Source organism: Psammomys obesus, unplaced genomic scaffold (assembly GCF_907164565.1).
Source record: "Psammomys obesus unplaced genomic scaffold, mPsaObe1.curated_primary_1811, whole genome shotgun sequence".
Lineage (NCBI taxonomy): Eukaryota > Metazoa > Chordata > Mammalia > Rodentia > Muridae > Psammomys > Psammomys obesus.
In genome coordinates, this window is record NW_026596034.1 from 10,551,927 (window position 1) to 10,574,168 (window position 22,242).

The following is a 22,242-nucleotide window of genomic DNA, read 5'->3' on the forward strand; positions in this document are numbered from 1 at the left end:
ACACACACACACACACACACACACACACACACACACACACACACACACACACCATGATGGTAAGAAGATTGGAGGAGTAGCTAGCCCCTTAGTGAGAGATACTTGGGTAAACACATCAGAAGTTCTTCCCTTAATGCCTCTCCCAGTTAAGCCTGCTCCCCTTTTTGTTTCTGACTCAAAGCTTCCTCTTATCTAGGTCTTTCCTCCCAGCAGTTGCTGAGATCTGTAGCTTGCCTGCCCGGTTTTTTATTTTTTCTCTTAGATTCCCAACAAAATTGTCCTTTAGTTTCCTTCTGAGTCTGCTTACAATTTTTTTTTCTACCAACCAGACTGAGAACTGTAGTGGAAGTTTTGGTTTCTTTAAAAACTCAGTTATAGGGGCTGGAGAGATGGCTCAGTGGTTAAAAGCACTGGTTGCTCCTCCAGAGGTCCTGAGTTCAATTCCCAGCAACCACATGGTGGCTCATAACCATCTATAATGAGATCTGGTAGCCTCTGCTGGCATTCAGACGGAACACTGTATATGTAATAAATAAATAAATCTTAACAAATCCTTAGTTATGTTATGTAAACGTGTTTGTGTTTTTATTTTCATTCCAGGTGTAAGGGACTGCTTTAGTTTGTCCACAGCTGTTAAGTATGGTTGTTCTGTGCCCTGGCAGGAGCGTGATCTTTGCCAGCAGTAGACAGTTTAATTCTGAGGACTCTGAGAGGGTATAAATAACCAGAGCTGGGAGAGAGCTGAGAGCTGGGGGGGGGGGCTCAGAGAAAGAACAAGGATGCTGCTGTTCCCCCCTGCCGCTCCTGGCTGCTGTTGATTAGTTTCACAAGAAGAAGTTGGTGATATCCTGAAAAAAAGATTGGACTTGCTCCAAAAAAGTATGTCCCTAACCAGAAGGAAGTACTAAAGAGCCATGCTCTGCCTCTTTCCCCTCTAACCTTCTATCTCTCATACTTGGTGTTGGAAAGGATTGGGGTAGAGGAGAGCTAGAGGCATAAGAACCCAAATAAAATAGGTAAAACTGCGCTAGCAAAGAACCTTCAGAAGAGTCTCATTGACACACTCAGTTCCACTCCTCAAAGTGGCTACATTGAAGTATTCTCTTTTCTTTGCATTTCAGCGTTGCTCTTTTCTCTAGTTGGCCTACTGGAGTGAGTGGGCCAGCCTAGTTTGCTTGTTCAGGCTGCCAAAATACAGGATTTTCCCCTAAAAACTTTGAAACATACTTTTGTCTTCCACTTTTTAGTCTGAATGTCACCTGAGCGAAGCCTTCCCTGGCCATCCAACCATATTCTTCAATTAGTTTGCTTTTCATTTCCTACCTCTCCTGGTTACTCCCGAATATAATTACTCTATTTTGTTTCCCTGGCCAGGCTGAGGACTGCCTGAGGTCAGGGATCTTGTCTGCTGTGGAAGCCCCCATGTCCCCAGCACCTAAAACAGGCCCTGGAACTTGGGTGGAACTCTCCAGCGAGCAGCAGATCTCTCTGGATTTGTCCAGCTAGCAGAATTGAGGAACTGTTTCCTCTAGTACTGTCAACTCCAACCACTTGGTCGGGAGGAGGGCGGAGCTCCCCGGACTTAACTTGCAGCGACAGATCCGCCTCAGGCTCCGCCCTAGCCCCGCCCATGTTCGTGTCCTTTTTTCTGGGTCTCCATAAAGTTTATTTGGAGGCTCAACGCGCAGGGGCCTCTGGGAACTGACCGTCTCGGCCAATCAGGAAGCGCGGGCGAGCGGCGCGAGAAGCGGCGGCGTAGTGCAGCAGCCGGGAGCGGGCGGCAGAACCAGGTAAGGAGTGTGAGCTGCGGCCGTCCACGCGGTCCCAGCCCCGGGTTCGGGTCGTGTTCTGGAAGCAGGCCCCCGAGGCTGGCTGGAACCCCGTCTCGGGTCCTAGCCACGAGGCTCGCGCTTCCTTTCTTGCGGCGGCTGGGCACGCCGGCTAGCGCGACACCTCAGCGAGGGCTGTGACTAGGCTTTTCTGAGCGTGGTCCTCCCCACTGGTGCGCTGTCGCCACGCCCACCCACGTCCACGGCCGCCAGGCCTCACCGCGCCCGGCTGCCCTCTACGGGGGTTAGGGGTCGTTCTTTCACAGAGAATGGCTCCTCCGGTAAAGGGAGACTACCCAACCAACCCCTGTCAACTCCTGTCTCCTCTGCCGATAATCCAACAGGATGCTAACGGGTGCCGCTCCGGTTGTCTCTGGGTACTGTGTGTCCTGTCTTTTGTATGGGATGCCCTTTGTATTGGCTCCCCTTTGAAAGAAAATCACAGCATGCCGGGCATGGTGTTGCTGTCAAAACGAGTTTGAAGCCAGCCTGGTCTACGTTAGACCCCGCCCCACCCCTACCCCCATAGGGGTCTTTCAGCACTAGTAAAGGTCAGCGCTTGTATTCTGTTTGGGGACACATTTTGTGTTCTGTCTGGGGGCATTCACCCCAAATGTCTAATCGTACCAGGAACATTTATTTATTTCATAAAAATACCGAAGCATCTCCCCCCTCTTCTCACTGTCCGTTTGTGTTTGGGGAATTTTTAATTTTTTACTTATGTTGCACTCATGCAGCTTTAAATACCTGTGCACCAGACTAACAGCCTGTATTTATACTTTTAGCGTAGGTCCCTCTACCTGACTGTCCAGCTGCCTACTTAACATCTTCAGATTGTCTGATTGATTACTGAAACAGGATATAAAGCTAGCAGACTCCCTTTTCCTAACCCCAGATGTCTCCTCAGCCTGTTTATTTAAGTTTTTTCTTCTTTGGAGACAGGTTTCCTGCTGTGCAGCTTCCTCAAACTCTAGGTCCTCCTGCCTCAGTTTCCTAAGTGCTGGGATTATAGGTGTATGAAATGGAGCCTAGCAACATTTGGCTGCTGCCACCCTCCCTTTCCTTCCCCTCTGCTTCCTCCTCCTGTTCTTGTACTTAAGACTCAAAGGCTTTGTATGGCAAGTACTGTTATCACTGAGCTACATCCCTAGTTCCTCATTCCATTTTTCTCTCATTAAAAATAATAATAATAATAATAATAATAAGATCTGGCCAGTACTCTTCGAGCCTTCATTGGCTGCTCCTTCCTCAGTCCATATTCAGTGTTTGCCGTGAAGACACAAGTCACCATCACCTCTTAGTTGCATTGTTGAAATATCGTCTCATCTGGGCTTCCGGCTCTGCCTTGCTTTTCATCACAGCAGGGAAAGAGCTCACCAAATCATATCCTCATGCCCAAGCGGAATACGTAGTGTATAATTCCAGCACTTAGGAATTTGAGGCAGGAGGATCTCAAGTTTGAGGTCAGCCTGGACTATAAGTGAGATTCTAGCTGAAGAACCCTCACACTCCTCAACTCTCAGTAAGTCTCTTCAATAATAGTAATAGTAGTAATAATAATAATAATAGTAAGTCCCCTATAGTGGGCTGTAAGGCTTTTAAATAATCTGACCCACACTCTCAGTGTCTGCTACCCTCTACCACTAGTGGACATGTTTTGACCTCAGGGCTTTGTTCCTGTGGTTTTGTGTGTTTTGCCTTCTTTCTTACTTTTTTGAGTCTTTACTCAACGGGCATCTAGAGTGTAAGACTTTCCTTACTCCTTGTCTTTACTGCTTTAGTTGTTTAGTAACTCATCACATCTTAGCAGTTAGGTTTTACTAGTCCTCTGTACTGTCTTGCTGCTGTGGAACATGAGTGCCTGCCTAGTACCTAGGTCTGGTACACAGAGGAGTAGGTGCTCAACAACTATAAAATAAATGAACGTTATTGATTTCATTACAAGCTTGAGAATGTGGTGTTGAATGAGACACGTTCCTTTGGAAGACACCACGTAAATAAACAATAAGCACAAATAGAAATGTGAGATGTGAACTGTTGGAGCTGTGGTGAGGTTGGATTCTCCCTCTCATGTGTGTTCTTGTGTGTCTTTTACGTATGTGGATGTTTTCATGGAGGCTAGAAGAGAGTGTCAGATTTCCTGGAGCTGGAGTTATAGACAGCTGTAAGCCTCTGATGTGGGTGCTGGGAACTGAAGTGGGGTCCTCCAAAGAGCTGTAAACTCTCTTAACTGCTGAGGCATTTCTCCTGCCCCTGATCCTACAAGGTAGATATATTGTGAGAAGTGGGATGTCAGAGCAAAGATCAGGAAGAGAACCCAAATTTGTCACAGGTCATTTTAATTAGCAAACATGTTTGTGGTTCTCGTATGTGCCAGGCTTAGTTAGCTAGCTGCTCAGGATTTAGAATTAAGCATCTATGAACCTTCCCGTATAGGAAGACATGTCTGAGAAGAGATGGTCAACATCAACAGTTGCTCCATCAGGGAAGAACGAATAGAAGGCTCAGAATAACCAGGGAGGGCCTTTGGGTAGGTAGACTTAGCAGTATGCATGCGAGCTCCCTATGTCTGTAGTGGGGAGATGTACCTATAGGAGTGTGAAGGGAGGACACTGTACAAAGCTTCCTAAGGGATAGAGAACTGCCAGGGCACAGCTGGGGAAGATGGTGAGAGTTGAAGACCGTGTGTGGCAATGTCAGTTCTATGGAGCACCCCATGCAGCACAAAGCCTGTAGTTGAAGGTGCCCCTGATTGGTCTTAGGTGGGAGGTATTTTGGAATGGCCGGCCACTTTGTCCATGGGGAGAGTGGATTAGAAGAAATGGAGAGTTTTAGGCTGTTGAAGTGATCATGAGGAAGGCATGAGGGTCAGAGCAGAGGGGAGAGGTTAGGGTATGACTTGTCATAGGTATGAGAAGTAAACTTAGAAATAGGCTGGGTTCAGGTGAGAGGGGAACCAGATGGGTTCTGGTTAAATTGTTACAGGAGACTCAAGGTGAGGAACTGGAGTTGTTGGCACCTAGAGCTCAGTCATGGTAGGTACCAGATAGACAATTAAAAATAATTGGTTTGGAAAAAGAATCAGAAGAATTTAGAAATGCAGGAGTCTTTTTTTTTTTTTTTGCCTTATATTATATTTTTATAGCTACGCCACCTCTGTTTCAAATACCCTAAAGTATTTGAAATGTTTTGTAGCTTTATACTTTGTGTGTGTTTGATGTATGTGTGTGTATGAGGGGGAGCATGCCTGTGTGTGTTTGTGGATGTCAGAGGTCAGGAGGCTTGAGGTAAATGTTTTTCTCTATCAATTTTTGAGATGGCAGCTTTCACTGAATCTAGAGCCTACTGATTGGCAAGACTGGCTGGCCAGTGAGTCACCAAGATCCACCACGCTCTGCCCATCCCTCCCTCAGTGCTGGGGTCAGACTGATACCACAACACTCAGCTTTATATGTGGGCATTAAGGATTTGAACTCAGATCCTCATGCTTGTGCCTCTCGCACTCCCCAGTCAGCTGTGTCAGACCACTTTATGCTTACCAATGCAATCAAATAGTAGCTGAATCTTCCAATACATAGTAGTTGGCTACCAGGACAATGCCAAACACTGCCAGACATTTCTGTTCTAAGTCTCTGTGTTAGTCTGTAAGATCTACTAATGGAATAACCTCCCCCCACCCCCCCACTAATTTTGGAGTATCTTTGGTGTATTGGTTACTTTTTATTCATTGCACTAGGAACTGATGTGAAAAAAACACGATAACCTTGCCAGACTCAAGGACACTGTTAAAAGACAAATGATAGGTTAATAAATAAATATGCCTAGTTTTGACATGCACTTTAAAAGGGACAAAGTATAGAGATGGTGGGGCTGCTTCAGGTGGAATGTCTTAGTAGCATCTTCAGAAAGGAGACCCATGAGCAGAGACCTGAATTGAGCTTGGGATAAGCCTCGTCTGCATTTAGGGATGAATGCTCTGTAGGTGCAGAGGAGGTCGTGACCGAAGAAGCCAGTGGCAGCCATGAGTTTAGCATATTTGAAGAACCAATAGGAGACAATATGGCTGAAGCACATAGTCATGGGGAAGAGTGGGAGCAGAGGGCAAGGGTTGGTACAAGGACAGATGATGGAGGTCTCTGTACACCCAGACCTCATGCATGCTAACAAGCACTGTTGCTGAGTACCGCCTACCTCAGCGTTCCAAGTAGTTGGGATTACAAGCAAGCAATAACCTTCACATTGGGCTGGACTTGAGTTTACAGATAATGGGAATTATTGAAGGCTTAGCCTTTATTTTCCCCAAAACCATTTTTTGTAGTTCTGAAAATTAAAAGCTAGAGTCTTGAGCATGCTAGGCAAGCATTGTACCACTGAGCTACATTTTCATCCCTGCTTTTCAAAGGCTTATTCCCATTGTTAGGCAGAGAGCATACTGGGTAGTAGAGGGATCAATATAGTAACAAAGAAAACAGTCTGGAGGGTGCTGTGATCTTGGAATAAAGTGATAATAGTGGAATAAACAAAAGTGGATTCATATATGTATTTATGTGTTTTATGAATAAATTAACTCAAAGCAGATATCATCATGACAGGAATTAGAGAGAGAACATGATAAGACAGGAAGCTAGAAAACAGGGAGGGGCTTCTTACTAAGTCTAAGTCTTTAAAAGTCATACCACCTCTGAACATTGCCACATGGGAGCTGGAGCTCTTGGATAGCACACATCAACTATATATAAGCCATAATATTAGGTTGAAACTTGAATTAGCCTTACTATTTATTTACTGAGTGGTTACTATGTGGCAGGAGAGGGAGGTATGTTTAGTGACTTTAAGTTTTCAAAGGGAGTCACAGAGGGAGTGATTATCTTGTTCATAGTCTCACAATACAAGGATGAAATAACTGTTAGGAGCTTGGGTGGATGTTCTCGTTTGGGAAAAATGTAATAGAAACAAGGGCAGGGCATGTACAGGGTGGTCATGAACAGTCAGTCTGGTGACCAGATGCAAACAGTCAAAAGCAGTCTCACTGGAATCCCTGTGAGTGGGGTGCAAGAGCAAAAGCATTATAAGAAAAGTTCCTACCCTGTTCAAGTCCTCTCCTAACTTGCTTCAATGATGAACAGTGATCTTTCAGTGTGAGCCAATGTCTTAGTTAGGGTTTCCATTGCTGTGATGGCACACCATGACCAAAAGCAAGTTGTGGAAAAAAGTGTTTATTTGGCTTACACTGAAAGATGCATTCCATGATATCTAGGAAGATATGGTTATAGGAGCATTGTATTCACAGCCAGGGAATGAGTGAATAGAAGTGAGACTGGGTTCTCCAGAGGCTTTGTCTTCAGTGAAGGTCTTTACCTGGTGAGGGTGCACAACGTTCCCTAACAAGTGCCACCGACCAGGATATATTCCAAAGATCTGAGAGGGAATACCAGGGGACTCCAGGCTTTTGAGTTCAAGAGTACTGCAAACAAAGCACTTCTCATTCCTTATTATTGTTTGTTTGTTTATTTTTTGGTTTTTTAAGACAGGGTTTCTCCGTATAATAGCCCTGGCTGTCCTGGACTTGTTTTGTAGACCAGGCTGAGCTCAAACTCACAGATATCCTCCTGCCTCTGTCTCCCAAGTGCTGGGATCAAAGGCACCACACCCGGCTTCATTTTTTTATTAATGCAAACAAAACAGGCAGTGATGTCTACAGTTAGCTTAAGCAAATATAAGAACCGTGGAGGAATACACCTGGCGTTATGTCTTACCATCTTTGGTCATGTGAAAAGAGCAAGGATATTCCTCCTAGCCTTTTACCTTTCCCAAAGAGATAATGTGGACATGCTGGGACAATTCCTTTATTTTTTTTCTTTTTTTGTTTGTTTGTTTTTTTAAAGGGCATTTACTTATCATAGTTTATGTAATTTTTTAGGTCACCTTCTGGGTGAAGAGCATTCTGCACTCTAGCTCATCTGTAGCCCACAGTATATTTACAGCTTTCTTACAGGGCTCCCAAGCATCTCCTAGGAGGTGTAAAGAGATCTAGATTATGGAATGTCCCCTAAGAGCATTCTTTTGTTTGTTTTATTTTTGTTTTTGTTTTTGTTTTTTGAGACATAATTTCTCTCTGTGTAGCCCTGGCTGTCCTGGAACTTGTTTGTAGCCCAGGCTGGCCTTGAACTTAGAGATCTCTATGCCTCTCCAGTGCTGGGATCAAAGATGTGCACCATCACCACTGCTACAACCACCACCACTACTGCCCGGCCATTTTTTTTTTTTTTGAGATGGGGTCTTACTGTAACCCTGGCTGGTGTGAAACCCATTATGTAGAACACCAGCCTTACCTCAAATGCCTGCCTCTGCCTCTAGAATGCTGGCCTTAAAGGATGTGTGCTACAAAATGCAGCGTTTTTTTTTTTTAATTTTTTATTTCATTTTTATTAATTACAGTTTATTCACTTTGTGTCTCAGCTGTAGCCCCTCCCCCAACCCTTCCCAACTCCATTCTTCATCCCTCTTCTATGCCCCTCCCCCAGTCAATGATAGGGGAGGTCCTCCTCTCCTTCCATCTGACCGTAGCCTCCTTCTATCTGACCGTAGTCTATCAGGTCTCATCAGGATTGGCTTCTTTGTCTTCCAATGTTGACTGGTAAGGCTGTTCCCCGCTCAGGTGGAGGTGATCAAAGAGTCAGCCCATGAGTTCATGTCAGAGATGGTCCCTGTTCCTATTATTGGGTAATCCTCTTGGACACTGAGCTGCCATGGGCTACTTCTGTGCAGGGGTTCTAAGTTATCTCCATGCATGGTCCTTGTTTGGAGTATCAGTCTCAGAAAAGAACCCTGTGCTCAGATTTTTTTGGTTTTCTTGCTCTCTTTGTGGAGTTCCTGTTCCTTCCAGGTCTTTCTGTCTCCTCCTTCAAATGGTGGGATCTAGAAATGATCATCCTGAGTGAGGTATCCCAGAAGCAGAAAGACACACACATGGTATATACTCACTTATAAGTGCATATTAGACATATAATATAGGATAATCATACTAAAATCTGTACACCTAAGGAAACTAATCAAGAAGGAGGACCCTGGTAAGATGCTCAATCTTCATTCAGAAAGGCAAACAAGATGGACATCAGAAGAGGGAGAAAACAGGGAACAGGACAGGAGCCTTTCACAGAGGCTATACCCAGCCGGGTATTAAGACATATGCTGAGATTCATAGGCAAATTTGCAGAGTGCAGGGAATGAAAAACGCAACATTTTTAAAAATCACTTTACAGCCTTATCTCAGCTACCGTCGTCTTCTTCCAGTCTCACCCTTATGCTTCCTCCCCTCATTTCCCTTCTACTTCTCAGAGAAGGGGAGGCCCCCAAGAGGTACCGATCCACCCTGGCACCTCAGGTCACAGCAGGACTAAGTGTATCCTCTCCCACTGAGGCCTGACAAGGCGGCCCAGCTAGGGAAAGGGGATCCAGAGGTAGACAGCAGAGTCTGAGACAGCCCCCACTCCCATTGTTAGGGGACCCATACGTTGACTAAGCTACACATCTGCTACATCTGTGTAGGGGTCTAGTCTAGTCTATGCATGTTCTTTGGTTGGTGGTTCAGTCTCTGTGAGACCCATGGGCCCAGGTTAGGTCTGTAGGTCCTGTGGTGACGTTGACTCCTCAGGTTCCTTCTATTCCTCCCACTCTTGCATAAAACTCCCAAAGCTCAGCCTGTTGTTTGACTGCGGGTCTCTGCCTCTGTTTCCATGAGCTGCTGGATTAAGCCTCTCAGAGGACAGTTATGCTAGGCTCCTGTCTGCAAGTTTAGCAGAGTATCAGTAGTGGCAGGGTTGGCTCTTTCCCATGGAGTGGGTCTCCAGTTGGGCCAGTCATTGATTTGCCATTCCCTCAATCTCTGCTCCGTCGTAATCCCTATACTTCTTGTAGGCAAGACAAATTTTGGGTGAAAGGTTTTATGGGTGGGCTGGAGACAGAGTCACACTGAGTAGGAGCTGACACTGGCATTGAACTCACAGTCTTGTCTCAGCCTCCCAGGTGCTGGGTTACAGGTGTGTCTTCCCACTCAAGACCTGCTGGTTTTAATTTTAGGATTGAAAAAAAAAGATTTTTATATATGAGTGCTCTGTTTACATGTATGCCTGTATGACAGAAAAGGGCATCAGATCCCATTATAGATGGTTGTGAGCCACTGATGGGTGCAGGAATTGAACTCAGGACCTCTGGAAGAGCAGCCAGTGTTCTTAACCACTGAGTCATTTAGATCTCCAACCCTAGTTTTAGGATTTTTGAAGACTTACTGACTTTTTTTTTTTTTTTTTAATTTATGCGTATTTGTATATGTGAGTGCCCATATGGGCCAAAACAGGGTATCAGGTTTCCTGGAGCTATAGTTACAGGCAGTTGTTAGCTGTTGAGCATGGGTGCTGGGAACCAAACTCAGGTCTCTACAAGAGTTCTTTTGATCACAGAGCCATCATTCCAGCCCCACATGGTAACCTTTTAAAATAGCATGTAGGTTGGCCTCAAAGCGGATGTAGAATCAGCCGTGATGTTTGGGGAGGAGTGTTCTAGTAGGAGAAAAGACGGGAAAGGTTAATTTAGACCGTGAATGTGCCTCATCCACTGGAGCCAGCAAGGAAGCCCTCAGGGTGGACGAGGCCCAGGGAAGAAAGGGAATTGATGCTGTTGGGTGTGAGTAGTGAGGGGAAGTAGAGGCTGTCTGGAGACCATCACTGTGGCAGCAGGTTAAGCGGTAGGGTAGTCCTGAATTTAAAAGCATCACTGCTTGCTGCTGTGTAGGAAATAGACTATAGCAGGCAAGAACTGAAGAATTTTTAATTCTGCTATCATTCTCCAACAGGCAGTGATAGTCAAGATACAGCCTGAATGTGTTGGGTTTAAAATATAAATTTCTAGGAACTTTAGTTTTAAGACTTACAGTGTATATAATTTTTGTTAAAGATTAAAGTCACCTTAGAACTTCATGATGAAAACAAATTGTTTACTCTTAGAGGAACTATTTTCATTTTAACCATGTTACCTGTCTTTAAAAAGTTAATTCCCTTTAATACTCATTTCAAAAAGTCCTTATCTCCTGGCTGTGGATTTAGGGTGGTAAAGATGGCCCTATACATCAGTATACGCTTCTGTAGCGGAGGCATAATTATGTAATGACATTTTAAGTACAGAGCTAGATCAGTGGCATTTCATGTGTATAGAAGAAACCATGAACTTAAGGAAAGAATAAATAAGATCTACAGTTTAACTAATAAGATCCCAAACTGCTCTTGCAGAGGAATCAAATTTGAATTTCAGCACCCACCTCAGGCAGCTCCTAACTAACCTGTAACGCTAGCCCTAGGATCCAATGCCCTCTTCAGACCCCAGTGGGCACCCATACCCATATGACATACACTCACACAGACATATGACCACATATCAAAATAAATTTTATAAATTCCTTTAAATTGAGCTATTGTTTATAAGGAATTGTGTTTTTGTTTGTTTGTTTGTTTGTTTGTTTTTGTTTTTTGGACACAGAGCCTCACATTATATGGTAGATTGGCCTAGCACTCAACTTTGTATCTCTAGGCTGGACTCAAATTTGGAGCAATCCTGCTTTAGCCCACTGAGTACTGGGATTACAGGTGTGAGCTACCCTGCCCCTCTGAATTTTCTTCTTTTTAATAATAAATGTGTTCCTAATCTTTTAGCATTATAAGTTTATGAATTTATTTTTGTTTTATGTGTATGAATGTTTATCCTGCATGTATGTAAGTGCACTATATGCATGCATTGTCCGTGGGGGGAGAGGAAATGTTGGCTCGATCCCGTGGAACTAGAGTAATAGGCAATTGTGAACTGCCATGTGGCTTCTCACATCCAAATCCTGGATCCTCTGTCAGAATAACAAGTGGTCTCAATCATGACGCCACCTCTCCAGTACCCTAAAGATGTACTTATATATGTGTATGTGTGTGTGCCATATGTTTGGGTGCCCCTGAGGGCCAGAAGAGGGCATCAGATCCTCTGGAACTGGAGTACAAACAATTTGTGAGCTGGCTGGTATGGGTGCTAAAAAACCAAACTTCATTCCTCTTAAGATCAGCAAGTGTTCTTAACTGCTGAGCCACCTCTCCAGTCTCTTTAACTATTTTTATGATGGCAATACATTTTACCTTCTGTTAACTTAATAGTGGTAGGGGTTAAAAGTATTTGCTTCAGGGGACTGGAGAGGTGGCTCAGAGGTTAAGAGCACTGGCTGCTCTTCCAGAGGTCCTGAGTTCAAGTCCCAGCAACCACATGGTGGCTCACAACCATCTATAATGAGATCTGCCCTCTTCTGCCCTGCAGGTGTATATGCAGACAGAACATTGTATACATAAATAAATAAATCTTTTAAAAAATATTTACTTCATCAAGAACCTTGTGTGAGGATAGTATAGTTGTACATACACAAGATTCATAAATGTGTGTTACCTGGTAAATAGTAGCACTTTTTTTTTCTTCTTTCGTGTGTGTGTGTGTGTGTGTGTGTGTGTGTGTGTGTGTGTCTTTTGAGATAGGGTTTTTCTGTGTAGCTTTGGGTGTCCTGGAACTTGCACCGTAGACCAGGTTGGCCTTGAAGACAGATCTATCTGCCTATGCCACCTGAGTGCTGGGATTAAAGGTATATATATCATTATGCCTGGCAAATAGTAGCACTTTCTTAAAAATTAAAAGATTTTTATTTTATGTTATGTGTGTTTTACCTGTATGTATGTCTGTGCACCTAGAAGAGGGTGTCAGATCTCTTGGAACTGGAGGTATAGTTGGTTGTGAACTGACATGTGGGTGCTGGGAATTAAACCCAGGTCCTCTGTACGAGTAGTAAATGCTCTTAACCCCCTGTGAGCCTCAGGAATTGAATGTTAGCAAATGCTTCCCATGAGTTCAGCAATCTTCTTAAGCCACAGCACTTTGAATCATTTGTTAGAGAAACAGGTGGCCTTGTTAATTTTATTTGTGGCCTAAAAGTTAGTTTTTTTTTTTTAATATAAATATAATTACTGGTAGTTGTTGCAGTAACAAGTCAGATATCAATACATAACGAGGTCTTCAGTAACCTTGTAAGAATGTGTAAATGGAGACCATGGCACGAATAATAAAAAGGATGTCTTTTATGTTCATGAAGACATGGTTGTGTTAGAATAAAGTGAGGCTGAGTTTAGTTAGAAGACACTTAGTGTTTCTCTGCTCTCAGTTCAACCAGATCACTGCCGAGTGTATGCTGGGCACATAACTGCGTTTATGTGGTCCAGAGTTATCACGAAATTCCTGATATAAGCACCAGTGATCCCTTCTTTTTTGTTTTTTGGTTCTGGTTTTTGTTTTTTCCAGACAGGGTCTCACTAAGTAGCCCTGGCTGTCCTGGAACTTGCACTAGAGACCAGGAACTCACAGAGATCCTCCTGAGTGCTGGGATTCAAGGCATATGACACCATCGCTTTCCTTCTTAATGGAATCATTCTTCAGGTGGTGTGGTGATGATGCCCTCTTCCCTCAAGATAAATGGAGGGATTGGAGGTTTAGAGGGATTGTTCTTTAGGCTTCCTTGAGCTTGCCACAATATCTTTCATTTCCTTATCTGTTATGAATCTTCAGTGAGAGGCAGGAAATCTAGCCTGTGTCTTAAAAATGCTTGAATTTGTTGTGATGGTGAAATCAATCTTGAGCCTGTCAATAATCATAGAAATGATCTGTTCACAGTCTGACTCATTTTCTCTGTCAGGCTTGTTCTTGGGCTTTACTAAGGGACAAACATTGCTTTTTGAAGAACTTGTCTTCCTTTCAGTTTACAAAGAGTCCTGGAGTTTTATTAATCTTGTAACAGATTGAAGCAGATAGAAAGCCTCTCTCTACCTTGACCTAGGTCTATTTTTTTTTTTTTTCCATGTAGCATCTGCATCTCCAATGGATACTGAGGGGTTTGGTGAGCTCCTTCAGCAAGCTGAACAGCTGGCTGCTGAGACTGAAGGCATCTCTGAGCTTCCACACGTAGAACGGAATTTGCAGGAGATCCAGCAAGCGGGCGAGCGCCTGCGTTCCCGCACCCTCACGCGCACATCCCAGGAGACAGCAGATGTCAAGGCGTGAGTACTGGTGGGGAGGTGCTGTTGGACTGGGTAGTTTGGGGGCAGGATCAGTTTCTTCTGTGACAGTCACAAGCCAGACAGTTACGAACTCAAGAGTTATAAACAGATTAACAAGCTTTGTTTTGTTTCTGTGCCCTCTAGGTTTTTAGAGTTCTAACGTATCTGTCTGACCAAGCTGAGGGCCCATATCATAGGCAGGATGTGAGGGTGGAAGAAGGTAGAGGAGCTCTGTTCTGTCTGACATGCTCAGGTAGTTCCTGCTTGGGTTTGTGAGCTATTGAGTCATAAATGGCCCCTGCGAGTGTGTTGGGAGATATGGTCGTGTACATAAGTGCTACCCAAAGCCAGAAAGCACTCAGCAGTGAACAGAGTTTTTAAGGGTAATTGGAAAAAATTGATGAATGGTCAGTAAGGAGAAGCCATCCAAGTGAGGAGTGAGTCTGCCTGGTTATTGTCAGTGACCCCAGAGGCTGCCTCTGAAAGGCCTTGAAATGGCAGTGCTCTCCAGCTGATTGTAGAACAGGAAGGTGGGTGAGCCCCGGGAGAACAAGGCTCTGAGGAAAAATGCTGACTAAAAGGGTCATACAGCATTGCAGGATGGGGGAGTGTGCAGAGGATCCTGGTAGGGTAAAACAAAAACGCAACAAGAAATCAAAACCAAACTTCTTTCTGTGAAAATTTTGATTTAATGGTTATTTACTGTGTATCAGAAGCTTCCTAACATGTTAAATGTTTGCTTACTCCTCACAGCCAGCATCAAGACTGTGATGCTTATATTCTAATTGAACAAGAAAGGTTCAGAGAGGGCTAGTTACTTTCTCAGATTATATAGCAGGTGTGAGCCAAGATCCAACACAGCAAGGCTGACTCTAGCAATCATTGTCCTGTATTTCTTGGAAGGGTCTTGGAGAAAGACGGGTGAAAGGGTGCTGCTACTAAGCTTTTGGTGGGTCCAGAAAGTTACTAGGATTCTGTGTAACTCAAGAAAATGTCTATCTAGTCTTCATTCTGTGAACTTGAGAAAGACTGGTGTTAACACAAGGCATTGTCTGTTTTAGTACTTGGTAAATGGCAAAGTAGTGGAAAGACTGCATTTCTTTTCTAACTGCTGATGGAAACTGAGTGTTTAGTTGCTCTATGGAGTCAGTGGTATGCTATGGACATTCTGTAGCCTCCTCAAGAGTATTATGTTTTAAATACTAGTTTTGATTCCTTTGACATTAATAAAGATGAGTCAAGTCAGATGAATCCTGGCAGGTTTTTTATTTTTGTCTTTTGATTTTGTTTTGATTTTTGTTTGTTTATTGGTTTGTTTGTTTTTTTCAAGACAGCATTTCTCTGTGTACCCTTGGCTGTCCTAGAACTTGATTTGTACACCAGGCTAAACTCAAACTCACACAAGTTGACCTGCCTCTGTCTCCTAAGTGCTGGGATTAAAGGTTTGCGCCGCCCCACTGCCCAGCCCTTGTTTTGGTTTTTTAAAACTATGCAGCCTTTTAGCAAAGTGCTGCCAATAGCTAACCTACCCTAGTCCCTAATATCTATCCACCCATCCTGTAGATATTTCTGCTAACTTGTCTTCCTTGTAGGCTCCAACTTCTGTTCCTGGCTGCCTACAGTTTCCCTGATTTTAAGCAGGCAGCCTCTGCTTGTGCAAGCATGCTGCAGGAGCAGAAGCCCATGGATACCCGCTGAGTTGCTATAGTTATAATTTAATTGCATCAGCTTTATGGCCTATTAAGAGCAAAAAGGGAAGATGTTTTCTTGCTAACAATTATCAGTCATGTTCTCTTTCTTGTAAATTTCCATTCTTCCTCATCTCTTCTACCTTAAATTCATTATTTTAGGGAGGAGGCATTTGAAACATTGAAAGAATGGGTATAGAGTGGGGCAGGTGCTTAAAAAGAAACCAGAGGGCTGACTGTATTTTTCCACCTTCTTGATAGGCAGAGAATATTTTAGTACATGTTGGATGAGGGCAGAGAAGAGAACTAAGTAGGATTTTTAAAAAAAAAAATATGAATTAAGTTTTGAAAAAAAAATTATGTCTCTATGGTCTTAGTTTAGATTGTAAATTTAAGTCTGGCCTGAGTTTTGTGGATTCTTTATTTTTTTTAATTTTTACAAAAAGGAGTGTGTGTGTGTGTGTGTGTGTGTGTGTGTGTGTGTGTGTGTGTTTTGCCTGCACCATATGCATGTTTCCAGCCTTGGCCTTGTGAGTAGCTGGGGTTACAGGTGTGTGCCAACACTTCCAGCTCTAGGGAACAAATTTGATAGCATTTTTGCATTTAAGTGCTTGATCTTTTAAAATTTTGGGCTGTTTGTTTGTTTGTTTGTTTGTTTGTTTGTTTGAGTATGCCTGGCATATATAAAACAGGGGTTTTCAGACTATGTATGGCCCATGAGCCTTGCTGCTTGTTATGTCTTTGGGTGTTCTGGACTCACTTTGTAGACCAGGCTGGCCTCCAACTCACAGAGATATGCCTTCTGAGTGCTGGGATTATAGGCGTGTGCTACCACACCCAGTTTTACTGGATTTTATATATTGACTGTGTGGCTTTTCTTCTTTTCTTTTCTTTTTTTTTTTTTTTGCATGGCAGGGTGAGTGATTACAATAGATGATATGGTGTACAAGCTGAAATGTTTATTATCTGTTACAGAAAAAAAAATCTCTCTCCTTGTGTGAGTAATAGAATAAATGAGTACTCATTTGTATCTCCATTAAAATGAAGAGTATTGTCAGTGTCTATGGTTGTCCAGCATCACTTGCTTCACCACAATTTTCAGTAGAAGTAAATCAGTGGATTTCCCATTAAAACCGAAGCAAAACAGCCTAGAGATGTACAAAGAGAAAGATAGTAACCACTCTCTTTCTCCAGCTTTATCCTCCAAGGTACCTGTGGTTATTAATTTGTCTACTTTTACATGCAAAGCATATCTAACAGAGTTTGGCCAAAGCTGCATAGCAAGTAATGCTTTGCTTTGATAATTTTACAAAGCTGTCTTTTTGGCCACTTCATGTTTGCCAGGTACAGTGCCATCAATCAGTGTGGAGTCAGCCCTGTGAAATCAGTGTCATGTCCATTCTCTAACTGAGAAAGGTCAGTGGGCAACTAGATTCAAATTCAGCTTGGTCAGTAAAAATCCCTTTTGGCATCTGCCAAAAGGTACTTTCTGTTCCCAGAGAATTGATACAGTCATTCTCCTCACTTCATTATAAAAGCTTGAAAAGTAGAAGAGGTAGGAATTGATGTCCATCTTTGAAATGTATTTAAGATTTTTTTCATGAATAAATTGTAGATGCAGTTTAATGAGTTTCTTCTTTTTCTAAACATGTATATACTGGGAACGACTTTTGTGTCTTCTACTCTTGGGTTTCTGGAGTATGACTACAGGTTCTGTGGCCTTTTGATCATCTGGAGAGCTCTTCAGACTATTAGAATTGGGTCCTGTAGAAGACAAGGGACTTTTAGACTTTTCTACCCTTAAAAGCCAAATATTGGGTTAGAAGTGTAGCTTAGTGGTAGAACTCTTGCCTGTCATATGAAAAGTTGCTGGTATAACCATTCCTACCTAGATCCACACTTTTGCTATAGATCTTTCTCTCTTTCTCCCTCCCCACATCAGCATTTCTGCATAGACAAAGCATAAGCTATGTGATACATAGTTCTTGTAGGTGCCACTTAGATGACTATTTATGTTGCCCAAGCTAGCCTGGAACTAAATATGCAATCCAAGCTGGACTGGAATTCTTAGCAGCTGGTTTTTCCATTCTGGAGTGTTTTACTGGAGCATATGTCAAAGTCACTTAGACACTGGATGTACTCTTACATGTCACTGATGAAGATGCAGTACTGTGAGATTTAATTAGGAAATAGCTAGCAAAATTGATCAGCAGTTCTGTTTCTAAGGATCTGTCCAAAGATGTAGTAACAAAAATATGAAAAGTCTATGTGCCTTAAAGATTCATTGTGGCATTATTTGAGATAGCAAAAATAGGAAATCATGAGTGTCTGCCTTTAGGATACTAGCTCAGTAGATGTGATAGGTTTTTATACTTAAATAGTTTTCAGAAAGTACCAAGGAATAAGCATATATACTACCATGGAGTGAATCCAGGACAGATTATTAAGTAAAAATTACAAGGTAGAAAACAGTATCAAACACCAAAGTAATGAAATGTAGTTCAATAGTAGAATGCATGGCTAGCCGGGGTTGGTCTCTAGTATAGCAACTACAACAGTAAAAGGGTAGGTGGGTAGTGCTTTTCCTTTTTATTTAAGAAAGCCGGTAAAAGACACCCTGTGTTAGTGGATTGAAAGAGTTTATACTAAGGTATTAGTACATCTCATGTTGAGATACACATTCAACATAAACTCTGTTAAAAATCCCAGCATCAGGAGTTGGAAAGATGGTTCAGAGGGTAAGAGCACTGGCTGCTCTTCTGAGAACCTAGGTTCAGTTCTCAACAACCACATGGTGTTTCACAATAGTCTGTTAACTCTACTTTCAGGGACTCTGATACCCTCTTTATGCCTCCAGGGGCACCAGACATGTACAAAGTACATAAACATAGATGTAAACAAAATACTCCTGCATGTTTTAAAAAAGACATTAGGCCCGACTTGTGTGCCCAGGAAACCCTGTTGTTCCCTTTCCCCTGGCTGGCAGCACAGAGGCCGCAGGATGCCTGGAGTTGCTATAAAAGACGTTAACCAGCAGGAGTTCGTCAGGCTCTGGCAGCCTTCCTCAAAAAGTCTGGGAAGCTGAAAGTCCCCGAATAGGTGGACACAGTCAAGCTGGCCAAACAGAAAGAGCTTGCCCCTTTGACGAAAACTGGTTCTACACATGATCTGCTTCCACAGCACGGCACCTGTACCTCTGTGGTGGTGTAGTGGTTAACTCCATGACCAAGATCTACAGAGGATGGAGAGAAACGCTGTCAGGCCCAACCACTTCAGCAGACGCTCTAAGAGTGTGGCCCGCAGAGTGCTCTAAATCCTGGAGGGGCTGAAAATGGTGGAAAAGGACCAAGATGGGGGCCACAAGCTAACATCTCAGGGACAGAAAGATCTGGACAGGATCGTTGGACAGCTGGCAGCTGCCAACAAGAAACATTAGAACAAAGGATGCTGGGTTAATAAATTGCCTCATTCACTTAAAAAAAAAAAAAAAAAGACATTAAAAAAAAAGGAGGAAAAAAAAACCAAACCCTCAGTTCCCCAGCTGGCCTCTTTTTCAAAAATTGAGGGATAGATCTAAAATATAAGTACTCTTGCATGGCCAAAACATTTTTTTTTTTTTTTTTAATGAGTATGGTTGCTTTGTTTGCAGGCATGTCTTTGTACCATGTATATGCCTGCTGCTCATGGAATTGAACCCAGATCCTCTAGAAGAGCTGCCAGTGCCACAGAACCATCTCTCCAGTCCCCAAAACCATCCCTTTTTTTTTTAAAAAAAATTATTTATTCATTATTTATACATTATTTTGCCTGCATGTGTACCAGCATGCCAGAAGAGAGCACAGGATTGCATTTATAGATGGTTATGAGGTACCATGTGGTTGCTGGGAATTGAATGCAGGACCTTTGGAAGAACAGCCATTGTTCTTAACCCCTGAGCCATCTCTCCAGCCCTCCAAAGTAATCTTTAAAAGACAGAAAAATAAAAGACTGACACTTAATTTCAAAACTTACTAGAAAGCCACAATAATTACTAGGTGTGGACATCTATATAATCCCATCACTAAGGAGGCTGAGGCAGGAGGATATGAGGTCATGGTCTGCCTGGCTTACATAGTAAGTTCCAAAACTAACCTGGGCTACATAATGTCCCTGTATTTATAAACAACAACAACAACAGAACACACTAGATTGTGTGGCATAAGGAGGGATAAATTGATTGTTGGAATAGAATTACAAGTCTAGTTGGGACTCAGTGGTTAAGAGCACTGTCTGTTCTTGGAGAGGACTTGGGTTCAGTTCCTAACACCAACATGGTGGCTCCTAATTGTCTGTAACTGCAGCTTCAGGGGATCTGCCATCCTCCTCTGACCTCTGTGGGCACCAGGCACTCATGTGGTACACATACATACAAGCAGGAAAAACCCCTCATACACATAAATCAGTTGTATGTAGTATCTGTAATTTTAAAACAATTCTAAGAATATTGGGTTTTCCCTTCCTATTAAAATATAACAGCTATAATTCAAGAATTATGAATCTAGAAAGTTTATTTGGTTATGATTTTTCCCCCAATAAAGGTGTTCAGACCATTGAACATGGAAAGAGTAGTCATTCTAACAAATGAGATTGGGGGTAACTGGATGTCCACACAAAAGAATAAAGTTGGCCCTTATCTCATCCTCTACACAAACACTAACTCCAGCTGGACTACAGGCATAAGAGTTAAAACTAAAACTTTCTGAAGAAATTGTGTACATAAATTTACCTGACCTCGAGAAAGGGATGTAGCCCACTTGATCCAGTGCTTCCATAGCATGCGCAAGTTCAGTCCCTAGCATCACATAGACCTTGGCAGCTGTGGTGATTTAAACGAGAATGGCCTCTGTGGGCTTATATACTTGAATGCTTGGTCCTCAGTTGGGGGACTAGTTAGGAAAGATAGGAGGTGTGGCCTTGTTGGAGGAAGTGTGTCATTGGGGGTGGGCTTTTTTAGGTTTCAAAAACCCACACCAGGCCCACTCTCCCTCTTCCTGCAGATCTAGATGTAAGCTCTAGCACCAAGCCTGCCTGTCTGCTGCTACACTCTCTACTGTGGTGGTCATGGAACCAACCTGAAACTATAGGAAAGCGCCCAGTTAAGTGCTTCCTTATAACTTGCCTTGGTCATGGTGCCTCTTCACAGCAGTAGAGCTTAGTGACAACTAAGACAGTGGCACATACCTGCAATATCAGCCAGAACTCTAGAGATGGTGGCCTGAGAGTCAGAAGTTCAGGGTTATCCTTGTCTGTACATCAAATTTAAGGCCAGTCTGGGCCATCTGGGTTTTAAAACAAACAAACATTCCTGATCTTAGATGTGGCAGAGCTATCTAGGATATTAGGCTGTTAGGATATGATCAGTTGAACTTCAGCAAAGGAAACATTTGTACTTCACAGGCAGCTTTCAGGAGAGAAATATGTTTTAGGAAAGAATACTTGATATTTATTTAAATGCTAAGGAACTTATATTCGTGATTTTAAAAGATTACTATATATGTGTATGCATGTATGTATGCATGCCCATGTGTGGAACATGTATGCATGTACATTTGTGTGGAAGTCGGGACAACTTGCCAGGGATCAAACTCAGGTCAACAGTGGTGGCAAGTATCTCTGGTGGGTACACTGAACCATCTCAGTGGCCCATGTTTTATTTCTTTTTAGCCTTTTATAATTTATTCATAAAAAGATGACTTAATTTTAAAATGGCATAAGATCATTGTCCAGTTCAGTGCCATTAGCTACCAGAGAAGTACATACCAACAGCACATTGTTGATACCCCTTCATACCTTCCAGGGTGGAGCTAATAAAAAGACACGTGATAGTGTTGGTGAGAGTATGCATAGAGTAGAAATGAGCTGAGTCTTCCTGGATGCACTGTTGGTGGAGACGCAGAGTGGTTCTGCCTCTTTGGAAGATAGTCCAGAGTGCCTCAAATGGGTAAATACAGTTACCATATAATCCAGTGACTTTGTTTTTAGGTATATATCCAAGAGATGTAAACGTATGTCTACACAAAACTTGTACACCAGTTTTAATGGCATGTGGCTGATGAATAGGTACACAAGTGTGGCATAGTCATGTAATGGGTTTTGACTTGGCAAGAAAGGGCATTAAATATGATTTAACATATGCTTTACATGGATAACCCTAAAATATGTAAACGAAACTAGTTACAAAAGATTACACATTATATGATTCTGTTTATGAGTGATGCCCAGAATAGGCAAATCTGTAAAATGAGGGCTGCCAGGTTTAGAGGTTAGTGAATAGGGAAATGGGAACTGATTACTAAAGAATAGGTTTTCTTTTGGGAGCAATGAAAATGCTTTAAAATTGATTATAAGTGATAGTTGAATAAAACTCTGAGTGTACTTAAAAAACCCTCCACAAATATTTTACATGGAATGGATGGATTGTATAGTAAGAGAATTGTACTACAAGCTCTTTTTAAAGAGTTAGTGATACAAATATATGTACATATTTGCTGATTTTTTTTTTTAAAAAAAGATATTTCAAAAATACTTAAGATTTGTCTTAATTGAACATGGTTAAGGCAGAGA

General features: G+C 42.6%; 1 protein-coding gene and 1 pseudogene across 1 annotated transcript in view; both read left to right on the forward strand.

Moving 5' to 3' along the window:
• Positions 1 to 1,730: 1,730 nt before the first annotated feature.
• Nup93 (nucleoporin 93) overlaps positions 1,731 to 22,242 on the forward strand; it is a 96,205-nt gene continuing 75,693 nt past the window's right edge. The window contains exons 1-2 of the mRNA XM_055621501.1: positions 1,731 to 1,790; positions 13,759 to 13,951. Of these exons, the coding sequence (XP_055477476.1) occupies positions 13,773 to 13,951 (179 nt within the window). The 5' untranslated portion in view covers positions 1,731 to 1,790; positions 13,759 to 13,772. The remainder of the gene's footprint in view (positions 1,791 to 13,758; positions 13,952 to 22,242) is intronic.
• On the forward strand, positions 18,641 to 19,075 carry LOC129687181 (40S ribosomal protein S19-like; annotated as a pseudogene).